This window comes from Anas platyrhynchos, chromosome 5 (assembly GCF_047663525.1).
Source record: "Anas platyrhynchos isolate ZD024472 breed Pekin duck chromosome 5, IASCAAS_PekinDuck_T2T, whole genome shotgun sequence".
Lineage (NCBI taxonomy): Eukaryota > Metazoa > Chordata > Aves > Anseriformes > Anatidae > Anas > Anas platyrhynchos.
The window spans coordinates 46,703,303-46,729,018 of record NC_092591.1 but is presented as its reverse complement, the minus strand read 5'-3'; the positions used below and the strand labels follow the sequence as shown (position 1 = coordinate 46,729,018).

The 25,716-nt window shown below is 42.3% G+C and overlaps 1 protein-coding gene across 9 annotated transcripts in view; it reads right to left on the bottom strand.

Annotated features, from left to right (window-relative positions):
- TSPAN4 (tetraspanin 4) overlaps window positions 1–25,716 on the bottom strand; it is a 393,576-nt gene that overhangs the window by 38,167 nt on the left and 329,693 nt on the right. For all 9 annotated transcript variants that reach the window (XM_027459702.3, XM_072038961.1, XM_072038960.1 and 6 more), the window contains one exon: window positions 14,557–14,631. In XM_027459702.3, the coding sequence (XP_027315503.1) occupies window positions 14,557–14,631 (75 nt within the window). The remainder of the gene's footprint in view (window positions 1–14,556; window positions 14,632–25,716) is intronic.

Sequence of the window (25,716 nt, the reverse complement as noted above, 5' to 3'; positions counted from 1 at the left end):
CTGTGCTTCTGGCTGAGGACATGTTGAAACAGGAGAAAGATGATGATGCTACTTTGATTGATATTGAAGGACTTAGTGTATAAATACTCTGCACTTTATAGGTAGATAGTTTCCAAACAAATGGCATTCAAGTACACTTCTCAGAGGCGTGCTGGCCTGTACGTATCTGATGATACCAAGACAAATCTGCTTCGTGCATTGTTGCCAACTCCCTTCAACATAACGTGCCAATTAGGAATATATTTCCTTTTAATTACAGATAGCCATTTTATTTACAGTATCCGATTTATCATAACATCACTCCCTTAGCCCAGCAATTACAATTTCTGGCCATCCATTTTGAACTAATGTGATAAAATATACGTTTTGCATGTTAAGTGACTTCCACGTAACTCCCAAAGAAAACCCTCCTCGTGCTGAGGTGCAAAGCGCTGCTGTCTCAGACAGGTGAGTGCCAGAGGAGCCAAGTCCCTGCATCTTCTCACCTGTGGCAGAGTGAGGCTGTGCGGCAGCAAGAGTTAATGCTGCAAAGTCAGGAAGCATGTGGAAAAGAACCCCCACTGCAATCAAGCCTGAGCATGCTGCAATTTGCAAGCTGATTGATGCTGGCCACAAGGAAAGGATAGGAAAAAGAAGATGAAAAAGAACCACAATGTCCCTACAGTGCTAGCACATGGTGCAGCAGTGTGAAAACTATCAATATTTGGTGTAGTTTAAGAAGAGAGGGGAGTGCCACTAATGTCGATGGGGTTACCCCTAAATTCAGGCACGTTCATTACTGGCTGGCTTCTAAGCCAGACTTCACCTACATTAGAACTACCCTCATCACTGAGATGCGTGTGTATTTCTCTGACTTCCTCATTTATTTTTATATACACATAATGGATAAGAATGCATGAGAATAAGAATATTAAACAAGCTGAATGTAATGCATTTTAAATAAACCTGCTACTTCTTTTTTTAGTTCTAAATTAAATGCAAAGTAAGCACCTCTCCAAGGCTTGTGGCTAAATTTACCACTGTGAGCTTAATGGGTGTGCTGATGAAACATTTACATGCACCTGCTTCGGCCATAAAGTGCGAGAATTTGCACATCCAATACATCCAGCTTTACATCCCACTTCTCATCTGAAATGTGATCGCTTGCTTAGTATGTACAAATGAAAGGTTAAATGGGAAAAACTGGCTACATTCAACGCCTCGACTGTATTTTGGAAAATATTTTCAGACAACGTTTAGGCCACCACACAGTAACTGAGATTTATAATGATTTGCCATTCACATTTCAGTTCTGTTCCAATAAATGCCATTGTAAAGTTTTCAGACTACTAATAAAAAGCTATTAATGTGTTTTCTCCATGTTAATCAATTTAACATGCGGATTGTGCAGTTAACACTACTTTATATTACTGCCTTCATCATTTCTCACTCTTAGAATACATAAAATAAACAAAGAGGTTTTGGATTCCTTATAGATTCATTTTTATCTCAAAGTGAAAGCTGCACAAGATTTGTGGCTTCAGACTCATAACCAGTGATAAGCTTCCTCCTTCTTCTTCCCTATCTAAATATATAAAGAGACTTTAACAAAATTAATTGCAGTATTCAGCGCTCATGAATTTCTGTGCATGTGTAATTCATTTCCTTGCAGATAGCAAAGCAAAAGGAGGTTCTCTCGCTGCCAAGGTTACAGGATTCACGAGCAAGCTTGCTCAGGACTAATGGGGAATAAGTAAAGAATCTCCCTCGTCACTCCCTTCACTGGGGGCTAGCATTTAATCACATTAAATTACTTGCGCCATCGGTCCACATTCCTCAGGATGGGGGGACAGCTGGAGAACAAATGCTGCCTGGAGAATCCTGAGCAGCCCTTTCTGCCACAATTTGTGTAATGCTTAGCAGTAAAATGAGAGCTGGAAGCTACACTCCCAGCATGAGGACCAATCGTATTTATACTCATCTCTGGCAAAGCAAAGGGCATAGACCTGCACTCATTCCCTTCATCAGCAACTTCGATCTGCGTCCAGGTATGATGTGGGAAGGGGAAAGGCAGCAGAAAAAAGCAGTAGCATGATACACTTGCTTTCCCCCCACCTAACCCTGCTGCCTGAAGTTGCTGGCCATCAAGGTCAGAAAAGGGAACTCTTCCTTGATGAAGTACAAAAAGGAAGACCCTGGGGGTGAGGTAAGGCCACGGGGCACTGAGTGATCAATCGAAGTGTCTCTTCTCTTGCTGCAAATCAACAAGTTCTCTTTTAGGCGCCATATGTACTTTGTTCAAGGAATAACTTATGTGCAGGAAAAAGCCCACACTGTGTCTTCACAGCCACCTGCCGAAGCCCAAGAGCCCCTCCTGAGACAGGCCTGGGGAGGGATATTGGTACATAGAGAGGCTCAGCTCTGTGCTCACAGGACACAGAAAAGAGGACGTACTAGGATACGGCTGTATCATATAAATCATGTACAATTAATTGGCATGCAAAGAAACCTTCCCTGTGAAGTGCTACTGCCAGTCGGTGTCACTCCACATCGGCCACAGCTTGCAGGTGTGCACTTCACATCCCGGCAGGTCTGAGCTTCATCAAGTGCCAAGATTCAAGCCTTAGTAAATTCTCTCTAAGTGGGTCAACAACGAAGAGACACCCAACCACTCTTGGCTTAAAAACACATTTTTATTATGCAGGATGTAGTTAACTGTTCAACCTCCTTCTCCTTTAGCATTAATTTTTGTTCTTTATCAGATTCCCTCAACTCCACTTAAAAGGGCACGTACATGTTGCAGAAGCACCACCTCCCTAGCAAGTGTCAAATTCTTGCCTACTTAACTCCACTTAACTCTCTTCAATCAGAATAAAACTTGCCTGCATGCAACCTAAAATTCCTGCTAGATAATCATTTCAAGTACAAAAGGTGAAGTGATCTGCAAGTCAGAATTGACATGGACCATCTCCACGCCCTCTCCTCTTGGAAGGTTAGAGTAACCAGGGCACTGCAAAGCTTCCAGCAATCACAAACTTGATCCTGTTAGTTCAAGCTCCTTAAATTGTGGATTCATGATGTTAAGCTGAATTAGACAGTCTTCAATGAGAAAGAGAATAATAAGCACCATGTGACTGAAGAAACAAGCTTCAAGCAGAGCACTGTAGACCCTTCATCACCTTCATTTCTAAATCCCCAGCCCTGCCACTTTTCACAAAGATCTGTGTAGAACAGGACTTAACCCTTCTCTGGTAAATTTACCTCCTCTACAAAGGTTCACGTGGAAAAACCTTGAGAAAGAGTGGTATTGGAATCCTTGAATTTAATATGCTATTAAAATCAAACAGGAGATTGATGAGATGTATCAACTTTAACTTGAAGGCTGTGGCATGGATAAGGACTTCTTGAGTGACACTTACAGGCTCTGTGTGGCACGCTATTTGGACTGGAAATAAATACACGTGGTGTGTGATATATTTATATTTAAAATTAGAAAATATTGTGTTTGAAATATTTAAAATACGGTGTTGCTCATTTGTATTGAGCTTGTATCCTAAGGGCCCGTGGGAAGAGTTTATTTGTCTGTCTCTAGACCTGGTGGTTGGGACCTGTCTGCTAAGAGGCCACAGCAGAGGCAAGACACGGGCAAATTCACAGCAGTACCTGCCAGGAGCATCTTGCCCGTGTGGTCCAGGCACATAGCAAACAGGTCTCTTCGTAACAGTCAGCTTCCCTGGTGAACCATTGCTCAAATCACTTCTGGAAGAGGTGCAAGAAGGCCTTTAAGCCATAACCGTGCCTTTTTGTTTCCCAGATCAAGCAGCAGAGTAGTTTTGTATCTCAGAGACTGATCTAATACCTTCAAAGAGCTACACAATAATGCTGTGGCGCCCAAGGAGCACACCAGGAGCTCCCGCTGGATCGGGAGCGAGGAGCCCAAGGAACCCAGAATCCAAATCCTATGGAATCTGCACAGCCTCACCAAGGGTGTGGAAGCAAAAAGCCACATTCTGCATTTTTCCATACATAGCACTAGCTGATCCTCATGAGATGAGTATAAAAATATTAACCCTATCCAACCACAAAACCTAATAAATGACTGTGTTGAAAAGGGACCCATCAAATCCTAAAAAAAATCCAGCTGTGTGTAATGAGGTCTCTCCTTGTCCCCTTAGAAGTTTCCTTTCAAGCATATCCTAGGAATTGGAAGCAAGTATTTAAAAAAAAAAAAAAGTAATTTAAAATAAATGATGGTGAGAAGCTAATTAGAAAAGCACTCCAATAAATATCACAGAGAAAAAGCTCTAACTCACTTTAATTCAAATAGTCCCCTTTTGTTTAATCACTGCAAACCTATGACATGCACCAGTGGGAGCATTTTGTTATTGGAAAGTTATTTCTTGACATTATAAGCCCTCAATAAATAATTATAAAGCAAAAAATGAAGTCCAATGGTTGGTAGACAACACAGATTTCAGATACACTCAATTTCCATAGTTTTTGTAAAAAACGGTGACTAGCTAATAGCTAATTCCGTTCCATAGAAGACAACTGTGCAGCTCCCCCGACTTCACTGGGGACAGGATTTCACCATATAGGAAGTGGTAATTTATGTGTTCCTTTTGTGCTGACACCCAATATTATTGTATTGTGCAACTAAACCCTAGAATGGCTTAAAATGGATGTGGCAAACCTGTGAGACCCAGCAGCAAAGAGCCATTCCGCTGCCTGAGTCATAACTTGTCTAATTGTCTCCTACTGCCACTTCTCACACGGAAACTGGAAACTGCCGCTGCCATGAATACAGCTGAGAGAAAGAAAGCTCATGAGGGGAAGTCGGAAAAGCAATCCTCATTGCTCCAGGCTCTTCCGCAGTAACAACAAGCATGGTGAAAGGGCTGCCTCTGCCATTTGTACGGAAATCAGTGTCAAAGAGAGCACGAGGCAGGTTTCTATTGAGAACAGCCCTACCATCGGAAGCTGCACCTGGCCACTCAATGGCCACGAGTGGTGATGTTAGCAGCAAGGACACTCCACTGACATTTGCCTTAAATACCAGTCGGATCTCAACATACTTCAAGGCTTGCAACACATTCTGCTCCTCCTTTCTTCACAGTCCCCAAAAGAAAATCAATTTCTTTTTTTCCCCAAGCTACCTGACCTTGAAAAAAACATTGCTTCTCTTTGTCTGAATGTATTCAGCGGCTTTTCTGCCAACTACAATGAATTCTCTATTCATCAAAATAAAAAGGTGGACCTGAAAGAAATCTACAGGATGTTTTCTTCTGTGTGTGTTGTTCTGAGAGTAATGTTGATTCTCTTCCCAGCTTTTAAATAACCTTTCAGTAATTTTGATTAATTCAAGTCTTACTGTAACTCTTTTGCTCCTGAATTTTCAAAAGAAAAAAAAAAGAATGTCTTATGTGATCAATCTAACATCTGGTTTTGAATCAAAATCTTTCCCTGTTATGCTTCATGACTTCCCCCGTCATTGTTCTCTAGAGAAAGACTTTTTAGTTGTTTTCTTAAGTACCTTCAAATGCTCTTTTGAATCTTTCCCATTTTGCTACATTTACGTAATTTACTAGCTTATAACATGCAATTCAATTTGCACTTTAATATGCCCTTCGAGCTGACCTCTGTAAAGGTTTCCTAAATGCTGAGGTTAGGACTTTGTCAACAGAGGAAGCATTAGCACAGCAGAAGACGATGACACGTATTGTTCTGCTTTCCCATGGTTCAAAATGGCAAGGTGCAGATGGCACAAACGTCTGGCAGAGCAACAACATCCTTGGCTTGCAGCAGTGATGTGCAAAATGGCAAGAGCAAGCAACTCAACACGCAGATTGATTTATTAGACAGAAATGTATCACAGAAAAAAAATCCTTCCTAAATGGCATCAAAGACTGCTAGTAGCAGGAGGAGGAGAACACAAGGATGAGTGAGTTTCAGCAAGAACTGAACTTATACAAGGATACTCTGTTCTCAAGGATGCATTTCCCCAATTTATAGGGACAGAGAGGGCACACAAAATAACTGCAGTACATCTAAGTGAATTAAAATTGCGCCCAGGTTAAAAAAATCTTTGCATACGCCTCATTCACTGCAGAGAAATTGTATTATACCACCATCATCCGGATTATCAGAGGCACTCAAAACTTCAAGTAGGAAATGTGTGGATTGAGAAATGGTAAAGCCAAGTTCTCTCTCTGCTTCCTGCTAAGACACATAACCCTTTAACTCAAAACTACTTCTCTCTTCCATCTCAACCTTTTCCCATTGTCAAGTATGACTGATTTTGGTGCTCATCTGTAAAAAGAGAGAGTCCAAGATCTCAAATGATTAAAGAAAATTGGTCCATATTAAAGATGATTACAGATATACTTGGCTGCAGTTTTACTGGCATGAGCTCTTACGCACTGTTGAGTACGCCAGTTTTGTAAATCTGGGAATGGATTTCAAAAGCTCCGATGACTAGTGGCTAGAACACTTGCTGAACCTCCTTCCTGCATCTGAACTTCACAGCTTCAGCACAATTTACCACCAAAGAGTTCCCTGATTTTGCAGTGGTTTGGAGCTGCTGATCAACAGATCTGCCTTTCCTCATTTCAGCTTGGAGTCAACCTGTGTATACCATCACCGAGTTAAAAGGAAGGAGCTGAAAGAATTTCAGCTGCAAATTACACTAATAAAGCAGCCTACCCACAACATTATTTTTCAATTGCAGCTGACAAATCTAAGACAAGGGCTGTATGCTATTGGCCTGCACAGTCTGATAACACAAAAAGCCACCTTCCCTTCTCTTTTTGTACATGTAAGAAACGTTAAACATTTAGTTTACTGTCATTTTCTCATGTTGTCTGAAATACATTGTGACACATCAAAAATGTTCATAGAATGAATAAAAAATGTGCTGTCTATTTCAATATACTACCTCCGTCACTCCTTTGCATTTGATGTTGCCTGTATTTAAATGTCTTAAGCTGTCTTAATCATTTATTTTATTAGCTTTCTAAACCATTCTTTTCTCTTTTTGCTAACAAAATGCTATGAAACGTGTCAGCACTCAGAACAGATGCAGATCTGGGGGTCAGACACCACTAAAACCAGCATGGATCAGGTGTATGCAAACCAGTGCCATTTCCTTGAGTCCTATCAGCAGCAACCGCCAGCACGCTTTCAATTCCTGATCCACCTACATGTCGAAATGGCTTCTTTGACCACACATGAATCAAATAAAGACCTGGCCTCCAGAATAGTAAGGTTCCCTCAAGCACATTCAGACATGACGGCATTTAGTATTTCCCATGAGACACTGTACCTTGAGGATTCAGCTCTCAACAGCACTTCTGCCGGTCAGAAGAGGAGCTGAACTACTTACTTTCCATTTGTAATATGGTTTGAGATGCCCAGACAAAAAGCACGCAGCTGTGCCATGTATTCAATAACTGGCATTACTCTTTTCTTACTCTTCCTTGGCAGAGGCCATCTGAAGTCCTGCACCACTCCTATTTGTCTGCTAGGAAGCTCTGAGCACAGGAAACCAATTGTTGTAAAAGTGTTCCCCACTTAGGGACCTACTCAGATGTGCCCCTGAGATTACGAGATAACCTCTAATTAAGGATTACAAACCAGCAAGAAGGAAGCCCAGAAACATCTCTTTCTGTTGTGTGCTCACTGATCCGTTGCCAAATATTTATCAGAGGACCCCCAGATGAATTTAGTGATGTCAGGAAATAAAAGGCAGATCTGGCTGGCTTTAAGCCAGGCATAATGGCAGTGGCAGCTATGTTTGATTCATCTATACAGCTCTGGGAATTCATTTCCCAGTCAGCTGAGTTGGAATTCAGAATTTCTCCTGAGAAAAAGCACAACTCCAAATCGTGCAGCGGTGCGATACGAACTGTATCGTGCTCATTGGCGTATGAACAAAAATGGGCACTGACCAGGCTGAGACACCTACATTAATCTTCATTTCTGAAGTCAGCCAAAACAGGACGACACATGGCATAAAGAGCTGACAGGCTACTGCATTATCGAATCTTTACACGGGGTATTTGTGTTAGGCATGGAGCTTAATTTAGGGAAGTTTGATTTTCCTTTCCCCGCACCCATTCCCTTGCTAACACTTTATTCAAGGAATCAATTAGGCCTTGATCAACCATTGATCAAGAGTTCCCAGTGGGGAGCCTTAATGCATTTTATCTGCAGTTACTGTTCCCGAGTAACACCTATTTCTGAGCATGCACTTAATTCTTTTCATCAATACTTTGCTATCCTTCAACAACCCCGTTAATAGCATTTTGCAGGTCTACTTTCAATGAAATCTTCCTTTGACAAATGAATTAGTGAAACCATGGGATTTCCATTGGCGTATTTGCCTTTTTCAGACACAGAGACAAATAAATTCCATCCTCCACACCTGCCCCTGCCTAAAAAAAGGGTTAAAGTGATGTGCTGGAGATCAAGATGCTAAATGAAAAGCTGTTCCAGAACAAACAGAACAAGACAACCATTAACACTTTAAAGCAAACAGTCATTCTTTTCACTAAATTCCCTGTGAAGTGAAAAACGTGATGCATCTTCACCATCTCCAGGATTTTTCACTATCATTAGCATTTCCCTAGCAAGATCTCTTTTAAAAGGAAAGAACACAAAAGGTGTGTATCAAAGTTGACAAGACTTCAGTATACGATTAAGTAAATCACATGGATTTAAGCATGCACTTAAGATATCTGCTGAATAGAGATAGATATATACTCATGCCTGAAGACTTTGCTGAAAAGAAGCCAAAATGAATTGGTTATAATTAAATTCTTTTCATGAAATTTCTGCAACTCCCTATTGTGTGACACGAGTACTGAAATGCTAATAAACTAGTTAAAATTACGCTTATTACCAAGTAAAATAAACCACAGAGGCACTGCTGCCTTTTCTTATTTTCTATCACCATTTATATAACATTATTTTGCATTAGAGAAGTAAAATACTTGACCAGGCACCCGCCCCTGACAGAGCAGTAATTGCAGGGTGTTTCAGTTCCAGGAGATGATCTGTGGATTCCTCCACCTCAGGCTGCATTGCTACTCCTGCCTACGGGAGGAATGGCTTTTAGCTATGTCAGCACTCGAGCAAAAGCCTAGCTTCAGAACACCGCCCGAGAGATGCTGTATGCCAGGAACTGCTCCGTGTGTGGAGAGCTCTTTTAAATACACAACAAACTGAGCTCTAACTGAAAAGTCAGGTGTTAATGCACTGGCTGCTCAGACCTCGCATGCTCTGAAGCATGTTATGGTAACGCAGCACATCCCTGCGGAAATACCAAGGAGACTTAAAAATGGCCTTGCTCCCTTGAGAGCCTCCTGCACACTGACAAACACACATACTACCTGCCCTGGTACCATTCCAAAACTCCCTCAGCCTTACAAGGGAGCAGAACAGCCACGCTCACTGTGGCAGGAGGAGGATACAGCGACCCAGTAATTCTACCATTACTCAAAAATTTCACCAGTAAGAAGTTTTTAAATGTACGCCAATGTGATGGCATAGGCTAACCAAATGCTGATGGAGGAAACTAAGAGAAAAGGCAGGACCCCTGACTGATGAGCAGGGCAGAGTGACCAACCTGCCACTCTTGCAGGGCTTTCCAAGGACTGTTGTTTCTCCAATAAGCTAAGACCATCTGGAAGCTGCACCTAATTGGGATGATCTCATCCTTCACGTTAGCCTTCATTTCTCCATCTTCAAATAGATTAACCTCTTCTGTGCATTCGCCTTGGACAGCTCTGCGTGCTAGACACACCAGGAGCACGAGGCATTTTGTTAGCTGAGCAGCAGAGCAGACATCCTGCTCTGCTGAAGTTCAGAACAACTGAGTCTCTGCAGTAGGTCTGAACTAAATTTTCTGTATGATTGATTTCTTCAGCCTGATGGTGAACCCCTTCTTCCTGCTGGGAAGCGGCTCCTCTACAGACCGTGTTTCAGGAAGAGCAGTAAGAGCTGGAGGTGAATTCATTACGATTTACTTGGACACAGAAAACAACAGCATTTTCATATATTTCAGGAAAAGCAGAAGTAGCCATTATTTTCAAATCTACCATTCTGTGAGCTATTTCCAACGCAGCTAACCAGGCATGGAGTTTGGGCTGTAATTTTCACAGAGATCCCCAAGTGAGTTAATTTCCTAATCCCTATTTTAAGTTCTGGTGTTAACTTTGAGTTGCCAACAGCATTAACTGCTTCCATAATCAAATATCATAGTCAGTGATCCTTTTTTTTTTTTTTTTTTTTTTATTAAAGTGGTTTACTTTATTCAGTTTGACATTTCCAAAAGAAAAAGAGGGAAAAAAAGAACACATTATGCTGGTTTAGTTATGTTCTTCCACTTGCGGGCATTAAGTAGCAGCACCATAACTCTGCCCATAAATCAGAAAAAATGCAGACATCTGAACAAACAGAACGGAAAAAAGTCATGTATTACAGCTGCAAAAAAGTAAATATGGACTTTTTTTTTCTGTGCCTCCAGGAGAACCATCACAGTAAAAAATAAATACAGATGCTAAAACCAGAAGGATAATACAAGTAAGAACTGGTACAAGACTATGCATTTTATTAGCATAATTTATATTCTAACAGGGTCTAATTTGGTGTCGAGAAATAAAGAGTATCCAGTCTCTTAAGACAGAGCCCAGCAGCTGTCTCTTTATCACAAAAAAATGAAGGTTACCCTTATCAGTACTCCACGGATCTTTTATAAATACATATAGACCCTCACACAGGAATTTATAAAAATATCAAATGCTTCTCTGAATGAATGGAATCAAATTAATATATATATTAAAGAGAAAATTCAAGCTGCGTATAGGCATTCATTCACATGGCTCTAGCAAAGTCACTGGAACTGGGACAAATGGGGGCATAAATTTAGGCTGAGAAAACAGTGCTGTAAGAAAGAGAACCTGCCTCAGTACTCGTAACCACATGAACTTCATTCAAGACCCACACATCTTTTACTCTGGTATTTCTGCCCTCAGAAAAATATGAAGTTACATTTTGGGAACTTGCATATGGACAACAGGAGCTTTCAAGTCCCTGGGGTGCCCCACATTGATCTGAAAACAGCCAATGAACCCCTCGCTGCTGCTTTGGGAAGAGTCAGGACAAAACAGAAGTCCTATGTATGTTTCCTGATAGCCATCCCAGAGGAATGCATTTCCCCACCTTATTCCCACACAGCCCACACATCCCTGCTGGAGAACCTAGAAAATTTATATCTCATAACATAAACAGTTAGGATGGTAAAAGGAAGAGAAGAGTGAACCAGGCGTGAGCTCAGCCCCTGCCAGAGACCCATGGTGCAGCTCCAAGAAGCAAGGTTTTGCCCCCTTTTTCTTCCTTGGAGCTGTTCTTCCAAGCCCTTCTCTCTTTACAACATCACACTGCACAGCCAGCTCAGAGAAAGAACCGTGAAGTCCAGGGCAGCACTCATCTCATGAGGTCAAGACAAATGTTGCTCCATCAAGAAACGGGCAGATGACATCCTAAGGCATGGGAGCAAGTTTGCTGCCTAAAAGCTCAGAGAGGCTGCTGCCAAGACACTGAGAATGAGAGGCAGAGGCTATTTTGGGGCTTCTCCCAAACTGATGAATGAGAACAGCTCAGTCCAGGCTGCCCGAAGTCCCAGCAGCCAGTCCTGTCCATCTCCACAGCTGCACACTCTCCTGCAGCAAGTGAATAAAAGTGCTGTGCCAAAAACCTATCTGTGAATGGCCGTAAAGAGTTTCTGTCTTGATGCTTTTTAATAATTAACCACTGCTAAAGCAGTGGGCCCAGCAAGGGATACAGATGCACCTGGATGCTCACACTTTGGCAGGCAGCTCAGCCTGTCGCTGCACCCATTCTGCAGCAGAGAGAACGAAACCAGCACCAGCTGAGTGACCAAGGGACAAAGCCCCAGCCCCGCAGCCGGCGCAGTTCAGTCCCTTTGCTTATTCATCTGTTATTCAACCTGCTCTAAAGCCTAGAAACAGAAAATAATAATAGGGTTCATTTTCATCCTGTTCCTTTAGATGCATATATGCTCCTAATAAACAGAAGTCTAGCAGGTGGGTAATCGAAAACACTGCTGATCACACATACACACATATGATCACATATCCATACACATGTGATAGAGAAGCCCTCAAAGTCTTCACCTCCAGTCACCTTCTGCTTTTGCATGCAAAGTTAATGTTACTTTCTTCTGCTGTGTGAGTGTCAGTGGAGACTGCTCCCTCACTGATTTTCCAAGGGACTGTATTAACTCAATTAATGTGGCAGACTTGTCTGGGTTAGCTACCTTCTCCGTACCAGTGCGCATGGCAATTCTGTTCTGCGCACCAGGAAAGCCAGCACACCATTTCTAAGCATGCTGTAAGAACTTACTAGTTTCAGGCTGCTGCTGTTGCACTCAGTAGGCAGGACTGCAAGCGAAACACAGACACAAGCCACTAATTTCCTCAGCACAAAGTTGTGGATGTAAAGTCATACGGGACCATTAAGAGCCTCAAATTTGATCATTTGTGATATACAGACTACAGCAATTTCTTAACCCTGTAAACCTGCACTTGGAGTCCACATTTTAGACTAACCTTTGATCACACAGACAACTGTAGGCCACCTCCTGCACCAGCCCACGGTAGGTGACTTGGAGGAAGGCAGAATTTCCTGATATCCTTACTCACAACACAGACAGGAATGCCACAAACCAGCAGGCTGAAGTGGGAGGGGAATGCTTCCTGGCACGTTCACTATTTTTACCTCTGAAGAGCGAGGACCAACATTCTCTGTGACAAACTTGTCAACACAACAGCACTGATTGCTTTATGAATAAAAACGTTTCAACTTTTTTTTTTTTCTTTTATATATCCTGCAAACCCTCACAGTTATTGAATTATCAGCCTCAAAAACTGCCAACGACAGGGAATTTTACAAAATGAAGATATAGAATATAAGAAACACGTATCTTTTAAACATACTCCTTGATATTTTCAAATATTTCTTGCATGTACAAGACAGTCATTTAGTATAACAGCATTTCAGAAACTGCTATCATTTCTCCTCTACGTATCTCCTAAGCAGAGGATTTCTTCCCATTCCCAAACCAAATCAGGGTAGTCTCCATAATTCCTTCATGCCTATTCTCTCTTACCTGTCCAGTGCTTCTCATCATTTCTGTTACCCTTCACTGAAATGAAGTAACCACAACTGAATCCTGAATTAACAGTGAGTTGAGTCCATCAATTTAAGCAATGACATGATAATATTTTCTGATTCCCTTTGTAAATATGCACCAACTGTTGTATTTGTTTTTTGGAGGCCCATTGCATATTAAGTAGATGCCTTTATTAAGCTGTCATCTATGACGCGTAGATCTTTCTCCCAAGAGGTTAGAAGTAATTCAGAATCCAATAATGCATAAAAGTAATTTCAAATTGCCCTTTCTACTTTAATTACCTTGCAAGTTAACTCCAAGTTCCAACTAAAACATGCCATCCAGAAACCCAGCTCTTCTCAGCCCTTCAGCAGTGCACCTGACAATCATTCCCTGTGTTCATTAATTGAATAATTTGGAGCCTTTCTAGAAAGTAATGTTGCCATCTTTCCACTCCTCGTCCAGGTTATTGCTAAATACACTGAATAAATTAGGTCTGTTATTCATCTTCATTGTATTCTGTTACTAATGTTTTCCATTCAAACAAAATATGCTACTTAGTGGTTATGTACCTGATGACTATTAATTCATGGCAAATTTTGCCACCTAGGCCATAGTTTTTCCTTAGTCGTTGTCAGTTTTGAGAGACTTTGTTACACAATTTTGATTGAATATGCAGGTTATGCTCTTTGACTTGATTTTGACTCAGTCTTTTTCTTAGCCATGCAAGAATTCAATTTTTTTCTTTAAATAATTCTTTTAATGATAAAGATAATTCAGATAGGCAATCTTGACCTTGCAACAGAAACAACAAGCACAGGAACAAATGTCAAACATAAGTCGAATCTGAAACTAGAAACAAGAACTGTGTGTACTAGATTTTTATACTCTTAAAGGCTTTTCACTAAAATGTAAGTACACGTGTTGCAAGGACCAACTTGGAAAGATACTGATTTGTGTGCTTTTGCCTTTATACCTCTGCTTACAATACCTCCTTTGGTACAACATTAATATAGTTCTTAAATTGTAACCATATTTTTTAAGAATCCAATTCATGTCTGATGGGTGTCTCTTCCTACATGCTCCGAGTAAGGCTGGTTGGCTTCTTTGTGTTTCCATTGTGTGTCTGGTGGCTTTTTTTTTTTTTTAAATGGCAGATGCACTTGGCAATATCTGTGACCTTGAGTTGTACACATGAGCAAGCAAGAGAGCCCAGTCCTGTAAGGCTGTTTATGCATTCTGAGAGAGCTCTTTCGGAGAGGGGTGTCTCAAGGAAGACAGAAGCATGATGTGCATACCAAGCCAAGTGCTTCATGATTTATTTATAGGGAAAAGGGGCATAAAAATTTGCTGAAGGGGAAAGAAAAATGAAGAATCTGACTTACCTTGTCTGTGTAGACGAAGAACAGAATCACAACAGTGAGCTCCAACAGAAATATAATTAACAGCATGATAAAAAACTGTCAAGAGAAGAAGGGACGGGAAAAAAAAAAACAAAAAGCAAAAACCGTCAACATCTATTTCATTTTTTTCTGGATGCACAATAAATACACTCAGCAGATCATGCAGAAAGGGGAGTGGGAGTCATACAGGCAGCAAGATGCAAAGCTGCTGTCTTACAGTGGAACAGAAGGCACGCGACATGCAACAACCACAAACGCAGGTAAAGGACTAGGCACAAACACACCCCTATCCAGGCATATGGAGGGCTTGTTTCTAGTACTGATTTCAGGAGAACAGCATAAAACCCCACAAAGATCTGTCCCCCCCACCAGGCTAGTGATCTGTTTGACAGCAACACTTGAAGTTTCTTCCTAGGTTAGGCTTTATTGATTTTATTTTCCTATTAGATCTTTTCCATTAGGAAGATATCACTGAAAACCACAGTTTAGACTTCCCATTGCTAGAGCAGGTAGCCCATCCATAAACCATAAAGTTGTGGTCCCTTTCAAGGGGAACTGTGGGAGAAGTGAAAGGCACACCCAAACAGTGGTATACCAAGCCAGCTTTAAGAGAAGTTTCAGGCAGCTACACGAACTACTCACGGGCTTTAGCCAGAAGGGGCTGATTTGTACTTAAGACATCAACACAAAGTTGGTCTGTATCTTTGTCTCCTCACAACCCAAGGAACTGTATAAAACCCAAAAGGCAAAAGCTAAAAGGAGTGGATAAAAAACCTTTGACACCAGGATTTCAGGTAGATTCTCAGAAGCCCTCAGCTCTGATCATCTTTAGTGGGATGAACTGCAGGCTATGCCACATACTTCTGAAAAAACATGTCCTCTGTTTTTGTTAAGAAGCTGCACGGGTCTGTAGCAGTGTCAAAACAGAAGATGCACAGACTAGAACAACCCATTGTCTGATCTGAAAACGAAACGGAGTTTTGCAAAAACGGATGACGAAGTGAGAGTAATTTTCAGAACTTTTTGGCACAGACAAAGGCCCTGCTCCCTTTAACACCAATTCCACACACTTAGCAGCTTGCTAGGCTGGAATTCAAATACTGAGCAACACTGACTTAATTGAAACCCCATTCCCAAGAGGAAAAAAAGTTACTATCTCTTTAGCTTCAACCACAAGGCTGCGAACCTATGAAAGTTTAATAGCTACAAAACCTTATCAGAGCTTCTTCACTGCCTGGCAAGTCAAAACCAAACCTTTGAACCTATGGATTTCTGTGATTGAATGGAGGACAGAAGGTCAAGAGGGAGAAAATACCATTTTCCACTACTACAATTAGACTGTCTACAGAACTCATTGCATTTTGCCCCAGGAGTGTTAAATTAAAGTTTATTTTCAAATCTTCATCACTAGTATCTTCACACTTGCCTGACCCTAATACTGGATCCCATTACGGCCCACTTCCGAATCACAGAATTCATTCATGGCAGTGATCCGAGCCAATTTCCATATCATTACCTTTCAGCACTGGCCCTCCGAATAGCTTTGAAAATCAGCCTTACTGCTGCTTACTTTTTTTTAAAGCAAACAAACAAACAAACAAACTCTGCAGTTTTGTCCTGTTGTGCAGTATTAATTGAAACAAGGCAAATCACATCACTCCTTGCAGAGATGCACAGGCATTCTGCCCTATTTCTTTAGCTGTGGGGTACTTTTTTGCTCGTCCATAAAACATGGGCTTTCCAAAATGTGCATGTGAACACCACTGTCTCCCTGTGAAATTCACTGATATAGCCCAGATTACATTAAGCAGACTCTAGCACAAAGGAAGGACTTGTACCCCCTCCTCTTATCAACAAGGATCAGCATTTCCTACCACAGGATCCCAATTTCATCAGCTTAGAATTTTGCCAAACCTTAATTGTCTAGGCTTATACATTCCAAGCTTGTTTCTGTCTTAAGGATAAAAGCTTTTGGAAGAGCTTTAAAAAAGGCACTTCAATTACTTCTAAGAACGAGGCAGGGCAAAGTACGTTATTGAGGTTAAATTTCTGGTGGCTTAATTTGAAATTCTTTTACGCTCCAGCGTTAGGAGCGGGGAGCTGCAGCGAGGCGCAGCTCCATTCCAGGCCTTTTGTCTTACCCAACTATGGGTGGATTTTTATGGGCAAGTCATTAGCCTTCAAAAAAACCTGCATTTCACACATCCAGCACAGATGAGAGGCCTCAGCCACTAAGATCTTCAAAGCCTACAACCACAGAAAGCCCACTCTAATACTTCCCACAGCTCCCAAACCACCCCAGCCGAGCTCCTTTCACCCCCTCTTGTGATGCCCACACAGAGCCGCCATGCCAGGCCCCCTCACACGAACTCGGGTTAGGATGGGTTTAGGACACGAACTGGCTACCAGTTTTAGAGAAACTGGACCTGGAAGAGAAGGGAACTGGGGAGGGAAGAGATGAAGAGGATTGATTCCCTCACCTGAGAGAAGACACAGGGCTGGCGAGCAGGGAGCGCCTGAGGGGACAGGTGCCGAAGCCAGGAGGTTCACCAAGAGTGATGGCAACAGGGGAAAGGCACGACAGAAAGACAAGCCACTACTACCCTCCTCTGTGCCCCTAAACACGGGGTGTGAAGCACACTCGGAGGTGTTTGGGGTGCAACAGGCAGGGCTTTGGCAGTGAGGGGCCTGCAGCCTGCCCCATGCCTGTGGAGAGGTGGCAGCCGGTTCCAGCCGGCTCCACAAAATGGCACCCGCCTCCACAAAATGCCGCCCACCTCCACAAAATGGCGCCTGCCACAAGTGGCCCAGGGGCAGCTGTGTTTAACTGTCTGCCATCTTCACTTCTCAATGCCAGAATCAGGAATTGGAAGTTTACCTTAAATGGCAACAAATTAAGGGAAATTCCCCAACTTGAGAGTGTTTTCCCTGCAGCACCCAGTCACACAGCTCTGCTAAAGCCCCCACCTCAGGACGAGCACAGCTGAGCCGCTGCAGCCAGCGGCAGCCTCCTGGGGCCTGGATCTCCTGGCGGACCACAATGGCACTCCTGAGTCCTTCACTTCATGCTAGAGAAATAGGGTTGACACCGCAATTGTAGAAGGTGCTAAAATTCTAAAGTCAGAAACTCAAAATTTAGGAAATCTCAGAACAAAAGCTCTGCTACTGATGGTTAGGTACCATGGCTAAGCCCTTCTGTCTGCAGGCTCAGAGGTTTCTCCAGAGCTTTCCACTCCTATTCGCCGTTTAGACCAGCTCTTCTCTGGAAAGCTGTGTGCCAAAGCCACTGTTGGCACGATTTCGGTTTCATGCACAGCAGATTTTGGAAGTCATACAATGAACTAAAATTAACATTGTTAAGAAAGTCAAAATGTAGATAAGTAGGATTATGCTTTTCCTCCACCGAAAAATATTTCTGCTTTTAAATAAAACCTCTGGTTTTATCTATCTCATTATTTGCATTCATTGACAAAAAGTATGCTGTTATATAACAGATACCACGCATTAGTAATCCCACCGTGCACAGACAGTAGAGATATTCACTATGTCTTTTATTGCAAAGGTAAATTAGGTGAGGTCAGCCTCAAGGCAGAGGCTTAAAATTCATCATCTGTTGAAAGCTACAGCACTTACATGCCAGCACATTTATCATCTCCCTCTGAAGAAGAACCCTGCCTGAACCCAAACCCATACATCAGAAAGTAAAAAATCTAGGCTTTTTGACCTGGCTGCAAAGAACAGCCTGCAAGCTTCATCCTATCTTCCGACCTGTTGGACCAAAGTGTGTGCATGGCAGCATGCACAGCCTGTCCCTCCGTTCCCCCTGCACCTTCCCACAAAAGTTCACGTTCAGTTCCATTCTTGGTATCATCCCAGAGGGAACGATGTCCAATCTGGGGCCAGAGGTAGCTTGGCATATCCCATCCAAATTTAGAAGGGGAAAACATAAAATCATTGAAGGCTCACAGCACCCAAAACCCCACCACGCCTACTGGAACCTCTCACAGTTCCTTTTCAAATGAGTTCTCTCACTGTGGTGATAAATACAGAGAACAATAAAAACAAATTTTGCTGTGGTTCACTGGGGCTGCAGGCTGCTGATATAAAGATTTATGCATGGAGAAACAACAATCCCAAAGCAAAGCATTCATGTAAAACTCCGCAAAAAGGATTAATCTGACCTTGTACAGAGATGCTTTACCACCCCATTTGTCAAATGGCGGGATGCAGCCTAGCAGAGGCACACTGGAGAGGTACCTACCCTACAGCTATTCATAAATTACACCTGAAACAGCCCCAGAGGAGTTTTGATAAGAAGGGAGGTAAGGTGACGCCTTTCCGTCCAGCTACCATTGCTAATTTCCAACCCCAAAGAAAACTACGGGTAGTTTTGCAGCACTGACCTTTATAATCTACAAAGCTCATGACCTTCTTACAGGCTCCCATTAAAGGAGTAGAAAATGCAATTGCTGTAGTGTTTTCTGCAAAGCTGAGCATTGCCCTTCTGATATCACAGAGAGAAAAGTGTAGTAAAGGAGATCTGCTTTGTAACTCAATCCCCAACAGAGCTGTACTAGACAGTTGACCCACTAGTTCCTATTCCCTTCATCCAGCACCAAACCTCTCAACATCAGGAAACAGTTCTTGATTCTCCTATGTACATTGTGCATTGTTTAAATCATGTCTCCACTGCAGTTCACAAAGGAATAGGGAACGGTTAACTGTATTTTCTTCCCAACAAACAAGATGCTCTGGTTTCCCAGGTGCTACAGACACTTGCCTCTCTGTATGATGACCAAGAATCATACTAATGCATAGGATTTTCTTTTGTTTCCCCTCCTTCCCAAATCTTAATAGCTCTATCACATTGCTCAGATTGCCCATCTCTCCATGTTAGAGGTAGCGGATCTTCTCATGCCCCCACCCCCCAAAACAAGTGACCAAGTACAAAGAAAACCAACCTGCCATTACCTTGTTAGTCTCCTAACATTTTGCTATGAGATAAAACCATTATAACTTATGGAGAAACTGAGAATGCAGTGTTTAGCCCAATACCTAAAGCAATGCTCTTAGTATAATGGGAATCTGTTACTGAGGAGACAATAAGCTCTCAGGGTGCCAGACTCTCTTCCGACTTAGCTAGTGTCAAAAGACTGCAGTTCTGCAGAGTATTAATCCAATCCTCTTTGACAAACAGCAAGAAAGGAGTAGGGAAACCCAAAAGCCAGCCGTCTCTCTGGAATAGTGACATGTTCCAAAACAGTTTTAAAATTCATGGCTTAGCAAATAATTTGCTGAGATCAAACAGCCTACACGTTAGCACAGCCTAACTAAGAAACTTGACAAATACTTAAGCAGCCAGCTTGTGCTGTGTCCCGTTACGCACTGCCCACACTGTTAATCTCCAGCAAGCTACCTGGTGTTGGCCTGCAGCAGCTCCCAGCTGAAGAGAAAATAGACGTGTATATATTTATGGGCAATCTTTCCTCTGTTACATCAACTGCAAGTTCAATACAATCAAGTATTTTGCTTTTTAATTAGGCTCAATTACCAAGTCCTCAATGATCAACTTGAATTTCAGTACTACATTTAACTTCCTAATTAAGAAGCACCTCAGGTAGGAGAAATCAGAGCGCATTCATATTGGACGAGAATTGTTGGGTCTCCCCAGAGAACTTCACCTTCATAGCCTGCGAGAGCTTTTTTCTGCCTGGTCCTAACACGCACGGGTCTAAGTTTGCTCTGTAAGAAGAGCCCAGCTCTGGCAGCTAAAAGACAGAGTCTCTGGCATCACAGAGGTTGGCAATGACCTTCAAACAGCCCACAGCTGCTCAACTGTTGTATTTATCTTTTTATCTGCATTTAAAGCAAAGGCAGATTTTGACTAACTAAACAAAGTCAAACCTTTATCTACAAACTCACAGAGATCCACTAAAGCCAAAAGAACTTCATGGATTTTCCGGCAGCCACACTTTACCAAGCTGCTTGAAAATGAAGAACTTGCCTTGAATTTAATATGCTTTGTAAAATGTCTGTTCTCTTATCAAAGATTACACTCTACAGATTGAAATAACATCTACTAGACCACAGGAACCTGCTGCATTACTACAGATGGCATTGCCAAAACCTCCTGTTTTCCCTGCAGAAGTGTAGCATCCAATTGCCTAACCAAATTAAATACACACAAATTTAGCTGCGTTAAGTCGAGCACCAAAAGGTGTAACAGTCAGTGGTCCTGAATGCTAAAAATCACTGCCAGATTTACTGGAAGTTGTACACAGTCCACAATCTGGAAAAAAAATCAAGCCACCTAGAGGAAGTTAGTGGAATAGTTGCACTGGATTTTCAAGTTATTAAAGCAGGGCACTCCTGGAGAACACTAACCCCTGTACAGGTCCTGTACCAGCTTGTAGGTACCAAACCTGGACAACATTGGCTTTCTTAGCACAGCAATAAACAAATAATCCCTAACTATTTTAAGTTTTCTAGAATAGCTTTATTACCTAATGGTACATGACTTTGACAGCACAAAACTCATGCGGTACAGATTTATAAGCACTCAAAAATAAAAGAATAAGACTTTTCCACTTTTGAAAGCACAGGTATTTGATATATCACTAGTGCTCACAAGAAGTTTGATTTCACATTATTACCAAAGGGCATCGTGATCTGGTATGTTAACAAATGTCTCACTTAGATTTATTTATTTTTAGATTTATTTATTTATTTTTATCCTTGATTCTTTATTTTCCCCAAAAAACTGAGAAAGGAGTGGAGAACAGAGAGAAAAGTGTGAATTGCATTGGCATTTTAGAGATGACTTCTCCTGTGGCCTGGAAGACTTGTTCAAAAAAAAGTCAGGGCAAGGAATGAGGAATGACAGGAAAGTGCCAAGACTGTAACGACAACCAGGATTACAGTCAACAAAATCCCGCTGTATTGATCTGCTATATGAACTTCACAACAGAAGAGAAAGGGCAACTTACTCCCACCTATTTCCTCCACAGTAGATTCTACATCTCAGCACCAAAGGTTTTGCCAATGCTCAGTCTGAATTCTCCTTTTGTTAGTTCTGTACCATGGCTCGTACGTACCACCCCTTGTAGTGCCCTGCGTACTTCCTTTCTGCCCACAGTATAAAAAAGTTCTTGAACATTTATGGATGTCCTGAGCCTCATCTCAGCCTTGCTGTGCATATTTAGCTTTTAATACCTCCTTGGAAGTAAAACTCTTTAACCCCATGATCATTTTTTTGCAGCAGAAAAAATGCTAAATTTGCTCATAAACCATAAAAAGGCAGTAATGTGTAACAGCAAACTTATGAACAGAAACTCCATTATGAAAATGACATGTAACTAAATTTGGCTCATCAGCTATTATTCTCTAAAAGCCTTAACAGTTAATTCATTGTGATTGTGACAAAGTTTTGCATGCCTTATGCCTGCTGAATATATAGTATAGCTCTGTTTATGTTTCTACCATATTCTTTATGAATATGCAGATATTCCTAGTGACCATTAAGGCTCAAAAGGAAGCTGGAGTAATTATTTCTGGGAAGATATACAACATACGCTGTTTTAATGCAGACTAACAGCATTTCATTTCAGTCTCACTGCTTTCAGTTGGAATCATCCAGTCTTACTGCCTCTGTGAGAGCCGAGAGGCTGTCCATTCCCAAGCTATGTACCACTGGATTGTAACTGGCATTTGGTGGAATTTCTAGGCATTTTCAATCTTTTTCCAAAAACTGACTCAAAAATCAACCACCGTCAAGCATTAGCCAGGTTTCACAGTCACATCACGAGAGCAGGTGGGTAGAAGCCCACCCAACAGGACCACAGATTACTCCAAATGGAAATGGCAAATCCAAGTAATGGAAAGGCTCTTTCTCCCCAAATCTACCATCCCCAGGATGCATCTCGCCATCTGGAGTTCCAGCACAAATGACATTTGGACAGCTCAGTGCCCTGAGAAGAACTGGGTAGTGCCACTACCTAGTCCCACACACTCTGCTTGGTGAGTGAGCAAGTCAGCAGGGCTGGCTTCGCACCCCTAGTCACACTCAACATCTGGCTGACCCCAACTGAGCACGCCAACAGAGGCTCCCCCGATACGAGCAGGGCAAGTGACCCGAGCATGCTGCTCAGCTGACTTACAATGACCTAACGGGGAAACAACGACTGAAATTCTGCAGTTGCATTTGCAAACCTTGAGCTAACCTCACAAGAGGACCTTGGGACCTCTCCTGCTAATTATAAGAATAGATTTCCCTTATTTCTAGCAGCCGCAACAGCACTGCATGTGCAAGTGAAGGAAACGGTGAGAGGCAGATGGCCAAGGAGACAAAGAAGGACAAGTCAGTATTTTATTAGTATTTAAAGAAGGACAAGTCAGTATTTTATTAGTATTTAAATCATACTGTTGGTTTTCTGCCCAGCTTGCTGTTCCGGAACGTACTACACAGACATATCTTACACGTGCTATGCCGCTGCATCAGATCTGTATGGGTCAGTCTTGCAGCAGCTTAAAAAAAAACAGAACAACTACAGCAAATCAGTTTTACCTGATCCTACATCTTCTAGCTCATTAAGTGCTCCTCCTGGGGCACCAACATGTCTATAGCATCAAAGAAGCTCTTCCTACACCTTGTGTAGGCATCACTGACTTGCACAAACTAGCCTCCATTTCTTCACCTCCAGAGCTAGATTGGTCTGAAGTTCAGGTAATTCAAATCTCTAAAGAGAAATGCCAGCACTGCTCTCTAATTTAAGAAGCAGTGTTAAGGTGGCTAAAACAGCAAACGAATGATTGGAAGAGTAAGCCCACCTGCTCCTTTGTTAAACCTATGGCTTTCTATCTGAGGAGATGATTGTATTGTTAGGAAAAGAAAGAAAAAAAAAATCAAATGTCATGCTCAAATTGCCACAAATGTCTGAGCTGGCAAGGAGCACGCGAGGTCACCTGCCTTTGATGCTGAAATGGGAGTGTTCCCTTGCCTACCAGCTCTTGCAGGTGACCATAGGTCTGAGCAAAATCCCATAAACATCAGAAGTCAGTCTTCTTATAAATCAGCCAATTAGCACATGGTTTTGCCCATACAGAGAATGCAAGCTCTGGCAGAAAACACATTTCCTTGAAAGTAACTTCCAGGGAGCTGACCACAACACGGTCTCATGCTCTGCTCTCCCTCTGCAAGGTTCATTGGGTTGCGTAACTGTCCTGGCAATCCGATGTGTAGCAAGGTAGCTGTCAGCTGCCTCGAATCCTTAACACAGCAGTAGGGCAAGATACGGCCTGGTTTCTGGGTCCTGCTCTGAAACAGCTCTGATCCAGGCTTCTTTTCAATAAACATCAGAGTTGGTTCAATGCCGGGATGAGAGACAGGGTAAGGGGAGCTTCCCAAGCGATAGGGGATCCTGAGCCTGCAGAGACTGTTAGAGAAGCTGATGTTGTTCACACACAGCTAAAAACTACTCATTAACAGGTTAATCAGCCAGGAGTTAGGGATTCTGAAACACAGAGTTATTCATCCAAACAGATCGAGCCTTCCCCTGATGTAAACTAGTCTAGCTGCACTGACTCCTGCACAGGGCTCAGTGATGCTCTTCATCTGCCATGAAGCAGCATCTTGGCAACACAAAAGATAAACAGGGGTATTTGAAACTTATCGGGCACTAGTGGCATCAGCCTCTGTTAGACAAGTATGACCTTCTGAGGTAAGCCTAGGCTGAAGTCTAAAAACAGAAGGAAAGGAAATCAGCTTTATCCTTTCTTTCTTCTATTCTGTTCCCGGGTTTCTGATTAGCTACAACCAGAACCAAAGGAAGAGAGAAGGAGGAGGACGCATCCTGCTCTCGTCCACTCCCCAGTTTCAGTATCAGCGAAGCAAAAGTCATTAAAAACTTAAAGAAAAAGCAACCAAATGAAGGAGCTTGGCTCTCAATACTTACAGAGGCAGCAAGTTAGCACTGTCACACGCAACACAGCACTACTACACACGACATATGAGGCTCTCAGGCTGGTTGTGTGCTCACAGACCTGTGTATCCTTGTATTTTCCCAATCTTTGTGGCTACAGCCACAGCAGCAAGTGTCACAATTTCCCTGATTTTGCTACTCAGATCCCTAAGCTAACACAAGCTGATGTTCTGAGCTGGAGTACAAAGCTACTGTTTGGTCTGTAGCATAAAATTACTGAGATGAAGTCATTCACGGGCTATTTCTTTCCCATTTAGTTGCTTTGAAATAAATTCCCTGTCACCACTAGAGTTTCAGCTGTCAGCTCCCTGATTGGATCCAGTGACACTACTGAAAACAGTAGGGTTTTTATTCTCCTTTTCTTCCCACTCATTAACTTTTTCCTCATTTTCTTTATTGCTATTTCACTTACAGATGAGCTGGCTGAAGTTCAGAAAACTCTCAGCAGCACAGTAGAAAACATCACGGGTACTCATTTTCCCCTTGGACTATTCCATAAATAAAAGCCTTTTGATGTCTGGATGTTCATTCAGATACACGCTATCAGCTCGTTCCACAGCCAGTCCCCACCTAATACCAAGATTTAATTCTGATCTTATTCACACCAGCAACTGCGATGAACTCCTCACTTATTAACATAAGGTTCTCGTTTTAGTGAAGCTGAGCACGTAGATCTGCCTGTTAATGATTAGTGAGAAGGGGAAAGAAAATAATCATCCCTTCAGCTTTTCTGGGGTGGGGGGCGTCAAGCTTATTCACAAATGAGGGGGAACAAGGCATATCTAAGATATCTTTTCTTGCTTATCTAAGCCAGGATTTGATGGGATGTGCCCAGCTTTGGTGCTTCACAAGAAGGCAGGGAGAGAGGAGTTGGCATTTTGTCTGCCTCAAACCCATTTCCCTTTCTAACACACTCCAAACAACGTGTGGTGAAGAATCACCTACATCAGCTTAAGGCCCTTTGGGGCAGACTCATCCTCTACCTCTTTTGACAGGCTTATTGACCACTTTGCACATGCCAACCAGGAGCAAAAGAACACGTGCTTTGTGCCAAATCCCAAGGAAAAAAAAACACAGCACAAAATGAGTGGACAAAATAAGGAACCACCTATGAATCATGCCTCCTTCCAGAACAAGGGTTATTGTTTAAGACTCAAGTGTTTCC